This window comes from Scylla paramamosain, chromosome 17 (assembly GCF_035594125.1).
Source record: "Scylla paramamosain isolate STU-SP2022 chromosome 17, ASM3559412v1, whole genome shotgun sequence".
Taxonomy (NCBI): domain Eukaryota; kingdom Metazoa; phylum Arthropoda; class Malacostraca; order Decapoda; family Portunidae; genus Scylla; species Scylla paramamosain.
In genome coordinates, this window is record NC_087167.1 from 19061396 (window position 1) to 19082920 (window position 21525).

At 43.4% G+C, this 21525-nt stretch overlaps 1 protein-coding gene across 3 annotated transcripts in view; it reads left to right on the forward strand.

Moving 5' to 3' along the window:
• Positions 1 to 7162: 7162 nt before the first annotated feature.
• Positions 7163 to 21525, forward strand: part of LOC135108573 (U3 small nucleolar RNA-associated protein 18 homolog) — a 50240-nt gene continuing 35877 nt past the window's right edge. Inside the window, exons 1-3 of one of the 3 annotated variants that reach the window (XM_064019716.1) lie at positions 7163 to 7393; positions 16493 to 16730; positions 19825 to 20049. In XM_064019716.1, coding sequence (XP_063875786.1) covers positions 16519 to 16730; positions 19825 to 20049 — 437 coding nt within the window. In that variant the 5' untranslated portion in view covers positions 7163 to 7393; positions 16493 to 16518. The other 2 variants (XM_064019718.1, XM_064019719.1) reach the window with 2 other exon arrangements.

The following is a 21525-nucleotide window of genomic DNA, read 5'->3' on the forward strand; positions in this document are numbered from 1 at the left end:
ATAGATGTTTAAGAATCTTCCTGTTGAGGATAGATTCAAAAACTTTAGATAGGCAGGCAATTAAAACAATAGGACGGTAGTTTGAGGGATTAGAACGGTCACCCTTTTTAGGAACAGGTTGGATGTAGGCAAACTTCCAGCAAGAAGGAAAGGTAGATGTTGACAGACAGAGCTGAAAGAGTTTGACTAGGCAAGGTGCAAGCACGGAGGCACAGTTTCGGAGAACAATAGGAGGGACCCCATCAGGTCCATAAGCCTTCCGAAGGTTTAGGCCAGCGAGGGCATGGAAAACATCATTGCGAAGAATTTTAATACGTGGCATGAAGTAGTCAGAAGGTGGAGGAGAGGGAGGAACAGGCCCAGAATCGTCCAAGACGGAGTTTTTAACAAAGGTTTGAGCGAAGAGTTCAGCTTTAGAAATAGATGTGATAGCAGTGGTGCCATCTGGTTGAAATAGAGGAGGGAAAGAAGAAGCAAAGTTATTGGAGATATTTTTGGCTAGATGCCAGAAATCACGAGGGGAGTTAGATTTTGAAAGGTTTTGACATTTTCTGTTAATGAAGGAGTTTTTGGCTAGTTGGAGAACAGACTTGGCATGGTTCCGGGCAGAAATATAAAGTGCATGAGATTCTGGTGATGGAAGGCTTAAGTACCTTTTGTGGGCCACCTCTCTATCATGTATAGCACGAGAACAAGCTGTGTTAAACCAAGGTTTAGAAGGTTTAGGACGAGAAAAAGAGTGAGGAATGTACGCCTCCATGCCAGACACTATCACCTCTGTTATGCGCTCAGCACACAAAGACGGGTCTCTGACGCGGAAGCAGTAGTCATTCCAAGGAAAATCAGCAAAATACCTCCTCAGGTCCCCCCAACGAGCAGAGGCAAAACGCCAGAGGCACCTTCGCTTAGGGAGATCCTGAGGAGGGATTGGAGCAATAGGACAAGATAAAGATATGAGATTGTGATCGGAGGAGCCCAGCGGAGAAGAAAGGGTGACAGCATAAGCAGAAGGATTAAAGGTCAGGAAAAGATCAAGAATGTTGGGCGTATCTCCAAGACGGTCAGGAATACGAATCGGGTGTTGCACCAATTGCTCTAGGTCATTGAGGATAGCAAAGTTGTAGGCTAGTTCACCAGGATGGTCAGTGAAGGGAGAGGAAAGCCAAAGCTGGTGGTGAACATTGAAGTCTCCAAGAATGGATATCTCTGCAAAAGGAAAGAGGGTCAGAATGTGCTCCACTTTGGAAGTTAAGTAGTCAAAGAATTTCTTATAATCAGAGGAGTTAGGTGAGAGGTATACAGCACAGATAAATTTAGTATGAGAGTGACTCTGTAGTCGTAGCCAGATGGTGGAAAACTCGGAAGATTCAAGAGCGTGGGCACGAGAGCAGGTTAAGTCATTGCGCACATAAACGCAGCATCCAGCTTTGGATCGAAAATGAGGATAGAGAAAGTAGGAGGGAACAGAAAAGGGGCTACTGTCAGTTACCTCAGACACCTGAGTTTCAGTGAGGAAAAGAAGATGAGGTTTAAAAGAGGAGAGGTGGTGTTCTACAGATTGAAAATTAGATCTTAGACCGCGAATGTTGCAGAAGTTAATGAAGAAAAAGTTGAGGGGGGGTGTCAAGACACTTAGGGTCGTCGACAGAAAGGCAGTCCGACCTGGGGACATTTATGGTCCCATCCCCAGATGGGGACTCCGAGGCTGGTGTAGGAGTCGCCATGATGATTTTAAGATTTTTGAGTGAAGGGTGTGAGTGTTATTAGGTGCTTGTAGTTTTGTGTGGAGGAAGAGAGTTGTCTTTAGAGGGCAGGCTGTGACTGCTCCCTTGTGTTGTGAGACGCAAAGGGAAACGTTCAGTGAGGTCACAGCTGGGTTTAATGATAAGTTCACAGCACCCCCTGAACAGTGCTTTAGACCTCACTGGGAGTAATTATCGTTTCGGCAGGTGTCTACTGCCTCCTCCTATATTGCCTCTGCACTAACAAAAACATCAACAAGACACATGGCAAAAGAAAACACATTACATAAAACATGCAACATACAACCTCCCTCCAACCGGAGGTAATGTTTTCGCAGTAGCGTCCAGTCTTCGTCCCGTGGTAGGGCTCCTTCCAGGGTGCGGCAGTGGCAGAGGCATCAGCTGGCGTCCCACCCACTCGTGATGCGAACGTCGTCTCCTAGGGAACAGGCCCTGCCTCACCACGTGACCTCTGCTCCACTCGGGACACCGCGATGCTTCCACAGGCCGACATGGTGGTGTTGGGGGAGGCGGCTTCTGTGTTTACCACCACGTCCCTGCCGCTGCCTGGCCGACTGCTCTGTTGCCTCTCCCTCCCTGCCCTGACCGTCGCCATCCTGAGGAACAGGCACCGCTGCACCGCATGCGCTCTGCTCCACTCGAGGCTCCACAACGCTTCCGTTAAGTGCCAGAGAGTCCAGCCACAGCCGGGTCCAGGGCCTTCCAGACCGGCGCCGACGATCCAGGCAGTCGCCTCAACACGCCTCACGCACCGACGTTCACCTCCCAGGCCCGGCACGACGCTACACCGCCAGCGGCGCCTCCCAGCCGCCACTCAACCTCCGGCCACCCACTCACCGCCGCCACGTCCCTCACACGAACGTCTGCTCTCTACTCATGACTGCCACCAGCCACCAGGACGTCCTCCTCCGTGCTTACCATCAACATGGCCCATAGACGCTACTGGAGCCACCACCTCACTCTAGGTGGAGCTGAGCGATCCTCGGAACCAGCGCTACTTCGCTGCCAGGTCCAGCCGCGTCTCCAGCCTCTACCATCACCTCGGGGTCCAGGCAGTCCCTCCAGCGTTGTCCTCCATGGCCACAAGTCCAGCGGCCACTCCTGCAGGATACACTGCTGCCTTCCATCCCCGAGCGCGGCCTACGTACCTAGCCGCACCGCTGCCCTTTCCGGTAGCCAGCCTCACTGCTGTACGCCACCGCATGCGACCGCCACACCCGGCCGCACCTCCGTTGCTTCCCGTGGCCCAACATGTCCACGTCCTTCAGTGCGCATGTCTCACGCTCCCGGCCGCACCTCCGCTGCTCCCGGTGGCCAGCCTCACCGCTGTCCGCCACCACTAGCGGCCACTGCACCCGGCCGCACCTCTGCTGCTCCCTGTGTCCAGCCTTCCCGCCGTCCGCCACCGAGCATGACCCACGCGCCTGGCCACGTCGCCGGTAGCCCAGCTTCGCCTGGCCACCTCGCTGCTCCCGATGGTCGAGCCCACCGCAGTCCACCTCCAAGCATGGCCCACACGACTGGCCACCTCGCCGCTTGTAGTGGTCTGCCTCCCTGGTAACCACCCATCACGGCCCAGGGAAATGGCCACACCTCCGCTTCTTCCGGTGCTCCGGCTCCCCGGTGGCCACCGCTAAGCATGGCTGTCTTGCCTGGCCACAGCGTCGCCTCCGCTGTCCTTGCTCGCCGTTGTCCGCCACGCGTGGCCCACGCAGCTGGTCACAGCGCTGCCTCTTGTGGCCAAGCTCTTCGTCGTCCGCCACGCATAGCCCACGCAGCCGGCCACAGCACTGTCTCACATGACCCAGCTCGTCGTCTTTCGCCACGCAGCCGGCGACAGCGCTATCTCTCGTGGCCCAGCTCGTCGTCTTTCGCCACGCATGGCTCACGCAGCTGGCCATACTCCAGGCAGGCTCCTCCAGACCCATCGTGGCTTCACCTGGCGGCCGCCCTCACAGAGGCTCGGGTCAGCGCCTGTTCCGCGCTGCTGCCGGCCGTTCTCTGCTCATCTTCCGCCGGCATCTACAGTTTCGCCAGAGCTGCCTCCCGGACAGTCTCACCGCTGCCTGCCGTCCCCTCAGCAGACGTCAGGCAGCCCAGGCCTTCCGCTGCTTAGCCCTGCGGGGCGGTACCGAGCCTCCAGGCTCGCTCCTCCACGCTCTACCGCTCGTCCCCGGCTGATGCCGCCACTGGGTCAAGTCAGCCTCCCGGGCAGCCTCATCATTGCCTTCTGCCGGCTTCCGCTACCTGCGCGCACGTGCCATGCGCCTGTGACTGATCCTCGGGGACGAAAGCGACAGCTCACGGCTCTCGGCGTCTCTTTCCACGCTGCTGGGGGACGAGGAAGGGCAAGGGTACGTGGGACCACTTTCCAGCAAGGAGACTGCGCACACGGCCCGCTCCGCCGCTGTCTCGGCTCCTCCTGCGGTGCCATATGCCGCCGCCGCGCCATCTCTTCCGGTCCCCTGCCGCCAGTCACAGGCTCCGGGGATTCCGCTTCGCTGCCACAGGCACAGCTCTCCTCAGCAGACTTAAGTGGCTCCACACCGCCGGCACAGGGCTCCTCAGCAAACTTCAACGGATCCACGCCGCCGCAGGCACCGCTCTCGTCCTCGGCCGATGTCCGCCACTACTGTACCTCCAGCACCGCCTGCTGTGCCGCCTCGCCGGCACAGGTGCCGCCCTCCTCGACAAACTCCAGCAGCTCCACCGACTCCCGTGTCCGCCGCGCCGCCTGCCGAGACAGCGGCATCCGCTGTACTACCTCTTGCAATTGCTGCAACGACTGTGCCTTTGAGTTAGCACTGTGCTTACGCATCCAGTTTCTCATTCGTTTTTAGTGCATGCGCATCCAGTCTCTCTGTCTGCTGTGCCATTACAACCAACATACTCTTCGGTTCATTTCGCTATTGCTGCTCACTGTCCTTCACCCCCTCATCATCTCTATCGTCTGAGTCAGACATCGTGCTCGTTTGCCTGGCACCTCACCAGCCAAAGTATGAGCTGCACAGCTCACAAATCCTAGTCTCCTGACTCCAGTATGTTGTGACGTCAGCAGCAGCTTCAGGAATTCCACTCCTTGACACCATGCTGTTGTGTACGCCCCTTCAGCCTTCAGGCACGATCAGGTGCACACTTTTTCCTGCAGCAGCCCAGGGCGGTCAGCACACACAACTGCTGTCGTTGTCCGGTTTGTTTGGCCAGTGTGTCGCAGTGGCGTCGCAGTGTGTCATAGGTGGGAAATGGGCGCCCTCTCTCTCTGGGGGATGGGGGGGCATAGAAAGTGGGGGTGAAAGAAGACGGTAAAGAGTAGAAGATGAAAGGTTGGATGAAAATATGAAGGAAAGTCGTAGAGTGAAGAATGACGGAATAATCGTCAATGTTGAATGATAATATATATATATATATATATATATATATATATATATATATATATATATATATATATATATATATATATATATATATATATATATATATATATTGATATTAGTTTTGAGAGCGTGAATTAATTGATTGGCATTTGTGTCTTTAACTGAGTTAATTCATAAATAAATAAAATGTCTTAGCAATGTCTGATACTCATGTGAGTGTAAGAATAGCGTTAATTTTGAAAGGTTTATGTGTATAATGGTCTCGGTGATGTCTTTGATATAGTGTTGATTGGTTTCTTGAGCCAGGCGTGCTCCCTTCCCTGTTCGTGTTCGTGTATTGTGCTTGTGTACGTGAAGTCCTTGAGTATGTGTATTGCTTTGGGTTTGATTTGGTTTCCTCTTGTGTATAGTGCTTTATTAATTGGGTCTAGTCTTGGGAGTGCATGTAGTTCTTTCGAATTTTTGGTATATGGGTATTTTCCATTATAAACGAAGCGTAGTGCTTTGTTTTGCTGTCGTTGTAACGATATCAAATGTGATGTAGAGGCTGCGTTTAGAGCATACGCTGAGGGGCTGCCACAGCTCTTTCTATAAAGTCAGTCCCTCTGTGATTGGCCAGCACACTGCTGCTCTCCCGACCAATCAGCTTCCATGCCACTTCCAGTCTCTCAAGGCTGCCTCCATTTGCAGCTGGATCATCGTTGCCAACGCCTAACTCCACTACTCGGCGTCCCAGTGATACCAACGACATTCCCCCCATGCTGCAACAATATATATATATATATATATATATATATATATATATATATATATATATATATATATATATATATATATATATATATATATATATATATATATATGAACATGATCTCATCCACCTATGTGTCCATGTGTTCACCCCAAAGATGGCTTCCCACCTCTCACCTAGGTCCACTCAAGATGAAAAACACTGTATGATTTGATTTGTATATGTGATTTGCTGCCTAAATCCTGGTGGCACGGCACAACACCACTCTTACGGCCTTTTGTGGTCACACATATGTTGGCTGGCCCGAAAGCAACAGCGGAAAACAGGAAATGGGGAGCCATACACTGGTTTTTCTCTATACTTTCAAGGTTCACCTGGTAATGAATTGGGTCTAAGAGGGGTAGGAACGACAGCGAACTAATTGTGCGTTGGCTTCACATCCGGGACGTCATGCTGATTCCTCCCATTATACCTTCATGGAAATAATAGTTTCTATTCCTGGCCACTGTGGCCACGGGTGTGATCAGAAAAATGGCTCCGCCCGCCGCAACTCACTATTTTTTTTTCTTTTTTTGTGGTTGACACAAAAATGTGGTCCGTGTGAATGGAGTCTTATAAGTGTGTGTTCTATATTTTACTTTTTTTTTTTTTTTTTTGTGGTGGCTAGTGACCACAAAAAGTGGCTCATGTAAAGCCAGGCTAGTTTTTCCCTCTGGTCGTTGGAGGCGCCACCGTCGCAGGGAGACCAAAAATTTAACATTGAGTGGACTGTCCTGGAAAAAAAAGAAAAAAAAAAAAAATCCAGACTCCTTGGATGAACTGAGGAAGATGCCTTATGCATTATATTTTATATAATTTTCATTAAGTATTGATCATACTTCATTTCTGAGGCGTCCATTTCGTTGTTTTCATTGATTGATTGAATGACAGATTGATAGATTTATTATTGTAAATATTAAAAGTACAACGAATTAAGGATGAAGGCGCGGATTTTGTTTATTAGTATTGTTCTTTGTCATATTTTTTTTTATATGAAGTTTCATATTATTCGTATATAGTTTGGCTTTTTAATCCATTGTTTCATTCCAGAATTTTTCTTTAGAAATATTGACTTCTAAACCACTCTCAATTCTTTTACCATATCTAGAGATCCAAGGAAGCGAGAAACTCTTAACTTTATTACTAGAAATCATCTTAGTCAATGGTTATACCAAGGATATAAAGAGTGGCTATACCCTCACAAGTTGAAAAGTGAGCCGTTAGAATAATACACGTGCAAGCGTAAGTGGTAAACATTGCCACTGCCTGGGCAGAAGTGCACGTGTCGACCCAAGTCTACACGGCGTTAACAGATTTCTAACAAGAATAAGTCTCCGTCCACGAATGTTAGACGTGATCATTGTACGAAGGCATTCTCAAATACACACGTTCTGAAGAGTACGGGGTTTACCTCTCTCAAGGCCTTATAAGCTTGAAGACATCGAATATTATTACTATATACCAAGGTGAGAGAGAACATGATTCTTATTCGAGGTCCTTGGTCAAGATATGGGGTAAAACTTTAGCTTATGTTTTCTTTTAGTAGCGTTTGATAAATTTAAGGTACCTGCACCGTGAAGATAATAGAAACACAATAACATGACTTTATTGGAGGATCATATGGATTATTTTAGAAGTGCACAAGGATAAGCAATCTCAGTTTTATTATTTCAAACGGTAAATTTCCAGTTTCCCAACAAACTATATGGCGGACGAAACTATTTTCTGATAGTTTTGATGCGTTTTTAAGTAATCTGCCATCACTTTGTTGCAAATCACTCTTTCATTTTGGCTTCCCCCTCTTCCACCACCATAATGAACACAGTAATTTACAACAAAATTTGATTGTAAATTAGTTAAAACGCATCAAAATTTGCTAGAAAAGAATGTTTTTGTCCTTGTAAATACCAGCAGTTCACAGTTTAGGCCAGGGAAGCCACAGAACGCTTGACTTCTGATCTTTCTAAAATTTCTGATTGGGGCAGAGCAAACTTGGTATTGCTAAATGCCTCAAAAACTCAATTCCTCCATCTATCAACTCGACACAACCTTCCAGACAACTATCCCCTCTTCTTCAATGACACTCAACTGTCCCCCTCTTCTACACTGAACATCCTCAGTCTGTCCTTTACTTATAATCTGAACTGGAAACTTCACATGCTCTTCTAGACAGGGTGGAATCAAAAGCTTTTTGTCTCATCAACTCATTTCCTCAAACTAACTGTCTTCAGCCCCTCTCTCACTGTCACAATGTTGTGTATCTAGCTGTCTTCTACCGCTATTTTCATGCTAACTGCTCTGCTGATCTTGCTAACTGCATGCCTCCCCTCCTCCCATGGCCTCGCTGCACAAGACTTTCTTTTTTTTATCTCACCCCTATTCTGTCCACCTCTCTAACACAAGAGTTAACCAGTATTCTCAATCATTCATCCCTTTCTCTGGTAAACTCTGGAACTCCCTGCCTGCTTCTGTATTTCCACCTTTCTATGACTTGAATTCCTTCAAGAGGGAGGTTTCAAGACACTTATTCATCAATTTTTGATCACTGCTTTGACCCTTTTATGGGACTGGCATTTCAGTGGGCATATTTTTTTATTGGATTTTTGTTGCCCTTGGCCAGTGTCCTTTTTACATAAAAAAAAAAAAAAGTCACTCATTGTAGCATTCCCAATAAAAAGGCAATAAATTAAAAAAAGATTGCTGGCAGCATTATTATCTAACCTAACCAAACATAACCATGCGTGACCTAACTAACCATACCTAACCTAACCAACCATACCTAGCCTAACTAACCATAACTAACCTAATCAACTATACCTAACCTAACCTATCCTAACTTAACCAAACCTAACCTAGCCAAACCTAACATAACCTAACCATAACCAAACCAAACCAAACTAACTAACCTGACCTTAAATCTTATCTTATTTCTGCTCTCCTGCCTCCTCATCTCCAAATATATCCTTCTTTATGTAAATGGCAGTTTCTTTCTCACCAAGGACACTTTACAAAGGTTGGCAGACACTGTGCTTTCGTAAAAATATCAAGAATTCTTGATTTTTCAAAAAACTTTGCTATGCACTGATAATAATTAACAGAGCTGCTATTGCACTGGGGCATCTTGCTAGACTTATTGAGATTCCTTCCTTCTATGAAATACAGTGCTGTGATTGGCTAAATTAATAATTGATTTTTTTTTTTCACTGGCCCTGATATTGCCTTCAAATAAATTGACCATTCATGGTGACCTTTTTGATGCTGACACAGAGCAAACACACTTCCCCTTGTCCCTTGGGAGAGTGAGTCTGTTGAGGCTGAACCTCAGTGGGTTGTGTGTTTTGCTGTCCAGTTTTGCTCATGTAACAGGTATGAAAGAAAGCGAATAAATTTTAGAAAATCACTGACTGTTAGTGTTAATTTGCGACACACATACATGCGGTTCAAAATACTTAGCATGGGAGCTCAAGTCAATGAGACATGTCACAAAAGTAGAAGTGAGTTTGTAGTGATTCTGGAATAATACCTTTTAAATATCTAGACATCATCATTGTGAGCATTTTGAGCACATTCCACAAATCAATAATGAATTTTAAAATTTTACTGAGAATTACTCTCACTGGAGATGCTGTAGGATATCAGTCAGGCCACCATGCTCAGAGCTAGTTCATACCGCTTTTGGTTGTTATATATATATATATATATATATATATATATATATATATATATATATATATATATATATATATATATATATATATATATATATATCTGTGTGTGTATGTGTGTGTGTGTATGTGTGTGTGTGTATGTGTGTGTGTGTATGTGTGTGTGTGTGTGTGTGTGTATGTGTGTGTGTGTGTGTGTGCGTGTGTGTGTGTGTGTACTATATAGTTATCATCACAGTCAAAATTAAATAGAAGAAATTTTTTTGTCCTTACAAAGATCCACAATAATGTGTTGTTCACAGCTACACACTTTGATCACTTCCTCTGGAATGTTCCACTGGCCTTATGCCATGGGGCTGTTAGGTGTTAAATCATATTTAACTGAACCTAACTAAAGCAAACCTAGCCTAACTAAACCTAACCACCTAAACCCAGCCTAACTAAACCTAACCTAACCTAACAAAACCTAACCTAACCTAACCTAACTAAACCTAACTTAACCTAAACCCAGCCTAACTAAACCTAACCTAACTTAATGTTCCCAAGAATAGTTAATTAAAAACCTTACTTTACTGATGGGGCAGCTTTTCATTCTTCCTTACCTTCTTTTTCTGGCCTTCTTCCAGGCTACAGTTGCCATGGCACCTCACACTCATAGCAGAACACTGTTCACTTAATAAAAGTCAGACAATTTTGAATATTTTCTTGAAATTGGACAATAATTGCATGTAATGAGAAGTACATCCAATGTACACAGACATTTTCATCAGACTGATTCAAATTCAGACTGTCTTCCATCTCTGATGAAATGAAGTGCTATGACTAGCTTAATTAATCAAGTATTTTTTTATTGACTTGATTCAAGGAAACCAACTAGCATGACTTATTTGGCATTGGAGCACTGAGATTGTTCACCCCAGAGCAATATGTGCATACGAACACATATAACATCAGTTAGTGGACAATTGATGATTTAATGTTAAGCTGGGCATTGTGGTGCTCTGGGCAGTAGTCCAGGTGCAGTAGGGAGAACATTTAAAAAATTGGTAGCAGTGTTACAATAAATTTCTTGTGCATATATATATATATATATATATATATATATATATATATATATATATATATATATATATATATATATATATATATATATATATATATATATATTACTATGTACTATGTAAAAAGCTAAGAAGAAGAAGTAAAAGAAAAGAGAGTGAGAGGAAGGAAGGAAGGAGAGAGAGAGAGAGAGAGAGAGAGAGAGAGAGAGAGAGAGAGAGAGAGAGAGAGAGAGAGAGAGAGAGAGAAGGAAGGGTGCAGATGCCTGATGTGTGATGACTGATTGGCTGCTCCATGCAGAGTTTACTAAAACTCTCAATCAAAAGTTGCTCCCCTTCTTCATTTAATTTCCCTTCCTTGCAGTTGTTCCTTCAAATTGAGCCCCACAGATAGTTTATTTAGTTGAAGAGTTTGTCTTGCCTACCAAGTAACCTGATTGCATCCAACCCCTATAGTATGTTCAATGGAATTTCTGAAAGATACCAGTCTGTGTGGAGTGGAGTTAGTATAAGTGAGAGCGACCGGGTGGGTGGTATGCAACACCCCTGCTCCCCATCCCCTCCCCTTCTTTGTCATGTGACTTCTCCCCACATTTTGTGAGAAGCGCGTAGGGTGGGCAAAATGACGCTGCCTTCTTTGTTTTAGTCAGTTGGCTAGAAGCGAGCAAAGATAGTGGGTGCGCTGATGAGAGGGAGGGAGGGAGGGCTGGCATGAGATAAGGCAATATATGTACAGTTTAGAGGGCATGAAGTAGATAAGGCTGTATATGAGATAGTGGCAGCATCACTTCTGCCATTATAAGTAGGTAACATGAGAGTATTAAGACTGACTGTGTGTGGTGTGCCAAGCTAGACTTGTGGGGTGATGAGCCCCTCCCTGCCTGCCCTTGTTTGGAGTCTGGTATTAGTGTGCTGTCTCCCCAGAGACAAGACTGGGCTTTGGGTATATTGGAGCATTTGGCTGACACTCCCCTTTGTCTGTGGGCTGCTGCTTCTTGAATCTGTAGTATTTGTTGTATTGTAAATGTTACTGGACTCCAGTGTTTTTTAAGGGTTCCGGACCCAGAGGATTACTATTACGCTGCTGTGCAGTCAAGTATACTCCTTCTCCAGGCCTTGCTTTTCTTTGGGTGGCAGTGGTCTGTCTTCTGGGTAGCTGTATATAGTATTGTCCAGCAGGAGGAGATAATATTCTATGAACATGGGTGGATTTGTCTTGTTGTTCATGAAGGCGGTAGTTCATAAAATGTAATCCATATGAATGTTTGTCCTTTGTTGTAGCTGTGCCTCCTGGAACGTGGCTTTCGATTCTTTCCCAGCTGTTGGAGTGGTTTGGCAGTTGTTGTACTCCCTTATCTGTAGGAGGTGAAGCAGGTTGGCAACCTTATTTGTGGAATTCACCACAGGAGGCCAGAAGGAGGTGAATGTGGCTCCCACACTGTAAAGCGCAAGAGGCAGTGTAGGGAGGCTGACCTCCGGTAGTGGCAGCTCTAAAGGAGGCAGAACCTGATGTTTTGACTTTCTTTTTAAAAGGTGCAAGAGACCAGAAGGACCTCATAATCTGTAATTAGGCCCTGCACTAAGTTACATAGGTCTTAACTTAGGTAAGCTCTCTGAGTTAAAGGCAGCTGTGGTAGAGGTGGAATTTGTGGTTATAACAATATATATATATATATATATATATATATATATATATATATATATATATATATATATATATATATATATATATATATATATATATATATATATATATATATATATATATATGGGGTTGAAAATACTCAGAATGAAATGATTTATCTGATGAGACAGTAAGAATTGCTGCTGTTCCATGGGGAAGAAATTTGATATGTACCAGTTTGATTTGGTTAGGTTAAGGGTAAATTTTTACAAATGCACAGGGATGTTCTTATTGGTGAAACAAAAGTATTACTTTTTTTATGTATTTTGAATTAATCTAACTTTCATTTCTATTGCAAATCACTACATTTTAAGGTAACTGCCCTTGGTGATGGAGGAAGTGTGGGAATTCATGGTTTTTGAGTTGGGGATAATCACAAAATACACTCGATTTGCAACAAATTAAAAGGTCAGAATAATTAAAAATGTATCAAAATAATTAAAAAAAACATAAAAAACTGTCTGAAATATCTTGGTTTTATTAATAGCTCAAATGCACCACAGCCCAGTGCTACTAAGTGCAAGGGTACACACCACCTTGCACTTCCCAACTGTGTGCAGTATCTTCTCTCACTATGATTTTGACCAACAAATCTAAGGTGGCAGTTTCAGACTCCAGCTTTTGCTTCAAATAATACTGGTCCTACCATCACCTTTGACAATAGATGACACAGAGTGGCAGACAATTGGGGTTGAGTTGGTGATTTGTCACATAACCTGATTCATATGACTTAGGAATAGAGTTTTGGGATTCATCCCTGATCGCAGAAATTAAAGACACCCTTAAAAACTCTCCATAGTATGTATGGAGGGAGGGAGTGGGTATGAAGAAAATGGGTTGTGTTTCCCTCCTCCCTCCACCCACCCACGGTGTGCCGGTGTAGCTCCATTCTCTTTTCTGCAACAATAGTGAGGGGACATGTGTTCCCTGATTGCTTCTGCCGGCTTCGTCTTGGGGCTACAAGGATGGATGCCATGGACGGAGTTACACTGGAGATAGAGAATACAAGGCAGATAAGTAGTGAAACCTTGGATCCTCATAACATCTGTGTTAAGTGCAGGGATGGGGTGTGTACCCCTGCCAACAGGTGTGATGAGTGTAAGGATTGGGAGGAAGACACCTTGCTTAAAGCCTACAAGCACCAATGCATCCTAGAAGCAAAACATAGTCTTATAGTAAGAAATGTACTTCCTTATGTCACTTGTCATCATCCTCCCTTGGAAAATCAGAACCCGAGGGTGTGGTGAAAATGACTGTACTACTGGAGGGCTCTGTTCTCTCGGCCCATTCCAATGTGGACCCTGGCCCTTCAGCCTCACAGGTAGAGTTACATCCATTGGCTGTTTTGCAGACACAGTTATCTAATGTGCTAAGTGTAATGTCTCAGTTTGCTAACTTCCTGGGCATGTCTGCTGTTGACAAACACGTGTCTGAAGGACGTAGTTAAGGAGATCATTAAGGAAACTGATTAGGGAGCTTCCTAACTACCTTTCAGTTTCAGCAGCCCCCTCCCCCCCACTGTCAACTGAGGTCACGTCCTTTGCCCCACCCCCGCACTGACGATGTTCAGCTCATTGATATGAGACAAGTTGGATTGGCCGGTGAGGGACAGTTGACAGTGGGTGCTCCCAGGAATCCCTCACTTAGTGTAGTTAGCTTAGGGGTACAGGGAGCAGGAAACCAACACGAAAGTATCCCATGGGATGTGTCAGTTCCCCTCACATACTGACTTCGTGCGAACAGGGGCCCTCTGACACGAGATCAAGCCTGCTCTCCCAGCAAGAGGTCCAGAAGGGAGCCTAAGGACTTGGGAGGATGAGTTAAACGTTCACAACCTGACCGTTTATCTCATAGTGAGCAGGCAAGGGATCTGACTGAGGTTGCTCCTGCTGTCCCTGTCACCCATGCGCCTCTCCCCTACTGTTTACCTCTTAGCGAGGGGTCAAGAAGTGTTACTGAAGTTGCCCCCACGGTCCCTGTTACCCATGCGCCTCAACACTACACTGCTATAAGGAGACACACTTTGGCCGACAAGAACTCCACAGTCTTGGAGGGGGGTGGGGCTGATGCACATAGTTCAGTAGCTTTGCACCAGATGAAGACTAACGAACCACATCCCCTGAACCCTCCAGCGAGAACTCCACAAGAACTTCACATCTCTGCAGAACACCTACGAAGATTCATGAGATCATCACTGGGGGAGGAGGAACAGCATACGGAGGCTGAATCTTCAGACTTCCTAAAATTGGCAAACTTCATTTACAGTCAATTCGAAGAGTCCAAAGGTGTTTGGGAGGATTTTTGTGAGTGATCTCCAGGACTAGGTCAATAAGATTTCGTACAACGGAAGGGAAAGGATTCTTTCACGCCCTTTTGCTGGTAGCGACCACTAACGAATTCAGTCAGATTCGTTAGATTACGTCAGAATTCGTCAGATAGGTAGTCTCGGATAGTTTATATAGCAAGAGCTCGGCCACACTTCCTTATATTTGAAGACTGAAGAGGAAGTGGTATAAAGTCAGTGACGATGCACAGAGGGAAAAGGGTTCTGTGGTGAACCCGTCCTTAGCTCACTTCCTTCCCAGGAATGCCTCAGATCTTCGTCCATCCCTGTCTGGCACTGACATCCTCCACTTAGAGGAAGCTGTGCAGGGGATATGGGAAATTCAGAATTTCCAATTCTGGATATACAGGACTTTCTCGAGACTGGCTAAATTAGGAGAGGCTGTCCCGAACAAGGACGCACTGATGGCACAGGCGGTCGCTAGTATGCAGCAGGCAATGCAGAGTGCTACACAGGAGACCACGATGGTGCTCTCCAACTTAATGACGTTCAGGAGGCAAGCAGTTTTGAAAACCCTACCCTCACCCTTCTCTGTCTCAGACAAACGGATTCTACTTCAGTCATCAGTAGATTCCCCATTCCTCTTTGAGGAAGATAAGGTGGCTCAAGCAAGAAAGCACTCAGATGCAAAGGCCACTAAATCCTTTCAAGAGGCTGCTGCAGCTGCACTAAAGAAGAGACACCAATTGGCAGTCTTGTTGGTGATATTGAAGATTAGGGAGAATGGAGTGAGAGACCAAACAACAGTATTCATCTTTATTTTCTTTTTTTTTTTATTTAGTATTAAATAAATACTGTAAAAGTCCTGACTTCCAGTATTTACAGGACTGAACAGGTGCCAAAACTTTGAATATGCTGAAAGATCAGGTGTGAATTTCATCAGCCATATTAGCAATGAATAAATGAGAACGTAGGCTACTATTTATTTACTTATTTGCAGAAAACACAACTAATGTCTCTGAGGCATGTTAATATAGAAATCACAAAACTTTTCAAAGCATATTTCTAGAAAACGAACCAGTTTAGCTTCAGCAAACTTGATAAATAAACTGAAATTTTTTCTAGCATTCCCCCACAAAACTTTCTCCAGCTTGTCTTCCTCCTCACTTTCCTCCTCTTTTGTCTCCAATACAGCAGGATTTGCCACACTTAAATTGATCTGGTAGTCAGTCTGCTCTTCAGCCACTGGTGGATTTTTTGTTCACAAAGACAGAAAGACAAACATGGCAGTATAAACACAATAGACTCATTCTCTTATTCTTATTTTTTTACTCTGTGCCGTTTATGCTTTGGATTGCTAACATTCCTTTCCTTGCCTTGTCAGTCTAGTACTTTATTCATATATTCCAGGTTTATAACCAAAATATTCTCATATACACCACTCCCACCACTGTACCCATGGGTGTTGTAGCCAGCAGTAGAGCCTCTCATGGGACATGGTGCAGATTGTTTATTGGTTGTTTTATGTAACTTTTTTTTTGACATTATGTACTTCATAAAGGATCTTCAACTACTACTGTTGTGATGCCCCATGGTTTACAATAATTGTGCTAATTAATCTTATTTTAAGGGATATTGTTTAGATTTTAAGTAACAATTGCACTAATTAACTTAATTTTAGAGGGCAGACCAAGATATTTGGAAGTGATATTTGGACATAGTGACCCACTTTTAAAGAATAGACTTTAGATATGCATAAGCAAATTTTAAGGAACTTTTAGCAATGGTTTTAATACTTTTAGTAAGTTTAATATGGTTATTATGGATAAAATATGTGTAACTGTTTGATATGTTAAAAACTGTTTGTATTTCAGACACTATATTGTAAGGGCAAAACAAAATGGGATGCAAAAAGAAAATTGCAAAGACAACCAGTCACACTACAAAACGACCAGTTCAGAATATTCAAAGGAGAAGAACCAAGATTAAAAAAAGGTCTCGCAAGTTCATTCTAGACAAGCGAGGTGACAGCAGACCATCAAGATTTTCATTTGCAAATAAAACCAGAACAAAGAACACCCTGGGCCATGATGCTCTTATTCAGAAAGAAAGGTATGTAAAGTCACTTATTATGTTTACAAGAAATCTGTAAGGAAGGAGTAGACACCAACCAAAATGGTGGTTACTCCTAGGGAGGTCTCAAGCACTGTAAACTTGTCTCTGAGCCAGCTGTGACCTCCCTAAATGTTTCCCTTTGTGTCTTACAGCACAAAGGGGCAGTCACAGCTTGCCCTCTAAAGACAGCTGTCTTCCTTCACATAAAACTGCATGCACCTAATTACACACACAACCTTCACTTAAAATTTTAAATTCAGTGTCGCAATTCCTATTCCAGCTTCAGAGTCCCTGTCTGGGGTGGTGACCACAAATGTCTCCAGGTCGGAGTGTTCTTCTGGTATCGACCCTAAGTGTCTTGACACCACCCTCAACTTTTTCTTCATTAACTTCTGCAACATTTGCAGCCTTAGATATAAATTTTAATCTGTAGAACACTACCTCTCCTCTACTAAACCTCATCTTCTTTTCCTCACTGAAATTCAGGTGTCTGAGGAAACTGACACTAAGCCCTTCTCTGTACCCTCCTATTTTCTCTATCCTCATTTTCAATCCAAAGCTGGATGTTGCGTCTATGTGCACAATGACTTAACCTGCTCTTGTACACACACTCTTGAATCTTCAGAATTTTTCACCATCTGGCTATGACTACAGTCACTCTCAAACTAAATTTATCTGTGTTGTATACCTCTCACTTAACTCCTCTGACTATAAAAAATTCTTTGACTACTTAATTCCCAAAATGGAGCATATCCTGACTCACTTCCCTCCCTCTAGAAAGGCAGAAAATTAGAAAGGTTAAAGGTATAGTGTTTTTTTTAGGAACAGGCTGAATGATGGCAAACTTCCAGCAAGAAAGACCGACTTGAAAGAGCTTGACCAGGCAAGATGCAAGCACAGATGCATTTATAGAGAACAATAGGAGGGACTCCATCAGGTCTATAAGCCTTTCAAAGATTAAGGCCTGTGAGAGCATGGAAAAGATTACTAGGAAGAATCTTTATAAAAGGCACTAAATAGTGGAAGGATGAAAGAGAGAGAGGAACAGGCTCCGAATCATCCAGCATTGGATTTTTAGCAGAAGTTTGAGTAAGGAATTTAGCTTTAAAGATAGATGAGATGGCAGTGGTGCCATAAACTTTGAATAGAGGAGGGAAAGATAAAGAAGAAAAGTTTTGTGAGACATTTTTGGCAAGGTGCCTGCCAAAAGTCACAAGGGGAATTAGATTTAGAAAGGTTTTAACATTTTCTTACGATTAAAAGTTTTTGGTTAGTTGATGAACAGTCTGGATGATCTCTGGCAGAAATGTTAAGCACACTGGTTTCCAGAGATGGAAGGTTTAGGTACCGTTTCTGGACCATTCCTGTATTTAACTTTGAAGTTGAATCATTGAAGAATTTTTTGTAGTTAAAGGATTTAGGTAGGAGATACAGTGGATTCAGCAATAATGAACTTAATTACTTTCAGTTGGACATTAATTGACTGATTTGTTCACTATTCAAAGTTAAGTAATTATAGGAAAAAATTAAGTGGATTCTAGGGGAAAAAAATTAGTAAAAGTATGATAATTTTTTCCTAGAATAAACCAGTTTAATCTTGATTAAGCACCTTGTAGCACATATACTCCAGTCTTTATAATGTCAAAAAACATTCAGATGCTCTTTTTTGCACAGTAACATCATCACTAATGGCCTCACTACAACGGATGACATTATGTAATCCTGTTTGGTTACATAATCTGGAAAACCACTGCTTGGATGCAAGGAATACACTGTTCACTGGTGCTGGAGGCTTCTTTTTGCAGTGCACTATAAATCATCCTAAATTTTTCACAAATAAAAGCCTCAGCAATAGAGTAACCAGTGCATTCTCTCTCTCTCCTTAATCCACACCATTAATAAATTCTCCATCTCTTCTGTAGTGTTTCTTAATTTCACCAACTTGGTGATGCCCTGTGCTGTCTTTACTTTGTGGAATTTCTCCATATTCTTCATTATAGTAGCAATTGTACTTCTGGGCTTGCTGTACATGCTGCTTAGTAGACAGATGACCAGAAAATTTAAGGAATACAATGCTGTAGGTGTGTTTATGTTTAGTGGCACTGGTGTGCATGGGTAGGTGAACATTGACTTTCATGAATGGTGTACAGTTTCAACAGGACTAACAGGGGATTTTTAAAAAATTTTTTTTATGTGATCAGTGATTTTCTAAGCAAAATAGTTTGTTATTCAATTTGTCCATAGTTGGAACTATTTACTAATGCAGAGCCCACTGTATATAGCACAGATGAATTTAATCTGAGAATGACTCTGAAGTCAAAGCCAGATAGTAGAAAATTCAGAAAAGCAGGCATGAGAGCAGGTTAAGTCATTGTGCACATAGATGCATCATCCACCTCTTTGGATTGAAAATGGAGATAGAGAATATAAGAGGAAACAGAGAAGGGGCTGCTGTTAGTAGATTCTGGCACCTGTGTTTTAGTGAGGAAAAAATGAGGTTTAATAGAGGAGAGGTGATGTTCTATAGATTGAAAATTAGATCTAAGGCAGTAAATCTTGTAGAAGTTAATGTGAAAATAGTTGAGGAGGCAGTTAAAGCATTGACAGCAGAAGAGCAGTCTGACCTGGAGGCATTCTTGATCTCTTTCCAGATGAGGAATCTTAGGGAAGTTTATATAATGACATTTTTAATTTGAAATTTTGAGTGAAAGATGTAGATGAATAAGGTGCATGTAGTGTAGTATAAGGAAGAGAGTTATCGCCATCTGTGACTATCCTCTTGTGTTGAGACACAAAGGAGAGTGTTTCGGTAAGTCACAGCTGGGTTGGAGGTTAGTTCACAGTACCTATCTGTGCTGCTATGTATGAAACCCCCCTAGAAGTAATTACTGTTTCAGCAGGTGTGTATTACCTCTTCTCAAAGATAGCACAGTGCAGTACTTTAGTAGTTGAAAGTTTTAAGCATAAGCATTTTCAGTTTTGAGTACCATATTAGATTTGACAAAGATGAATGTAGCAAAAAAGTACCTGTTATATAATGAGAAGTTTAAATAGATGTAAGTAAAATATTAATGAATGTATTTTTGTACAGAGAGTTGATGGTAGACCTGTTTGGTGGTGGTGAATCTGTAGAACAGATGGAGAAACACACTGATGATCAGGAAGAGAGGAAACAGCCTGAGGTTAAGGTGAAAAGTGAGGTGAAAAAACAGAACCTGTTACCTTCCATAGCTGATGATCCTTTTGACATCCACCACCAAGATGAAGAGAAACAGAAAACACCAGCCTGGATAGATGAGGATGACCACAATATAAGGTAAGAACCTGGAAACTGCATTTTGTCTTACACTCATCCCTCTGCTATCATGGCAAGTGGATGCCATTTTTCATTATAATAGCAAAAATTATGATAACTACTGTCAGTGAATGGTGAACTTTTGTTGCAGTGGTGCACACTGCTTGGGGAGTGTGTTTTACTTAATTCCTCCCACCAAGCATAAAATATAGGCAGGAACAGATTGATTTATTGGCCTCTCAAGTGCATCTTTCCTCTTCACTCACAGCCATAGCAACAATGACCAGTATTTATTTCCAGAGTCAGTATTCGTTGTGTCTTTGGTGACTCATAACCAGCTTTTTTCTTAGGTTGAAACGCATCATGCTGTGGTGTTTGTAGTGATGAGCGTGAAGCATACATCTTCACATGTCATGCTTGAATGGTGTCCATACAGCAAAACATGGGAATTAGAAAACGCAAAACTTTCAGAACCTCATATGAAAATTCATTAAGGGGTGCAGTGAGGAATTATCTCTTCAGTCATGGTGGTGGCATCCTCACTGCTTCCCTTTAGCTGCCTTGCCATAAGTGTTGGATTAGAGTCCAACTGCCTTTGTAGAGAAGCTAGAAGCCATTGATAAAGATAAAGGGATCCCACCACCGTGGTTGTGAAAAGACAATTCCTCACTGCTTCTGTTGATGAATTTTCATGACATTCTGGAAGTTTCACATTTTTAAATTCACATGTGTTGTTATATTGACACCATTTAAGCCCAACATGTGAAGATTTATGATTGAATGATATCACCATGACTTGTCTGCCTTGCACTTTTCACTACAAACACCACAGCATGAACAGAGCATGATGCATTTCATCCTGAGAACAGAGAAGATCACACATCACCAAAGACACAATGAACACTTACACTGGTAACCTGCAGAATACTGGTCATGTTACTGTGGATGTGAGTGAGGAAATGCACTTAAAATGCCAATGAGTCAATTTGTCCCAACCCATTTTTTATGCTTACTGAGAAGCCGTAAGTAAAACACATTCCTGAGCAGCGTGTGGCGCTATGACACAAGACTGGCATTTGCTGACTGTATATGGAGAGATAGAGAGGAGGAGGAGGATACTTTGTAACACTAATCAAGTGTTGTGCACAGAACAGTTAGGTTATCGTCACTGCACCGTGCTTCAGTGTGTCATCACTATTGCATGGGGTGCAGAGTCAAGTTCATCAGACTCAATCTCCAAAACATCATTACTTGGGATAACAGGCTGAGTCCATGTCACCTTCTTCCACATAAAGATGACCTGGAGTCCTTTCTCTTCTCCCTTGTACTGGATATAGATTGCCAGTCAGATGAGTTGGAAGAAGCTGAAGCGGAGGTAGAAGCACTCCAGTATTTATTGGTGGAAGAGGGAGCATGTGTATGTGGAGAAGAAAGGAGACCAAAGTATTCTGCTACTGGCTCCTCATCTAATCCTTCCACTTTATGATCAAACACAAA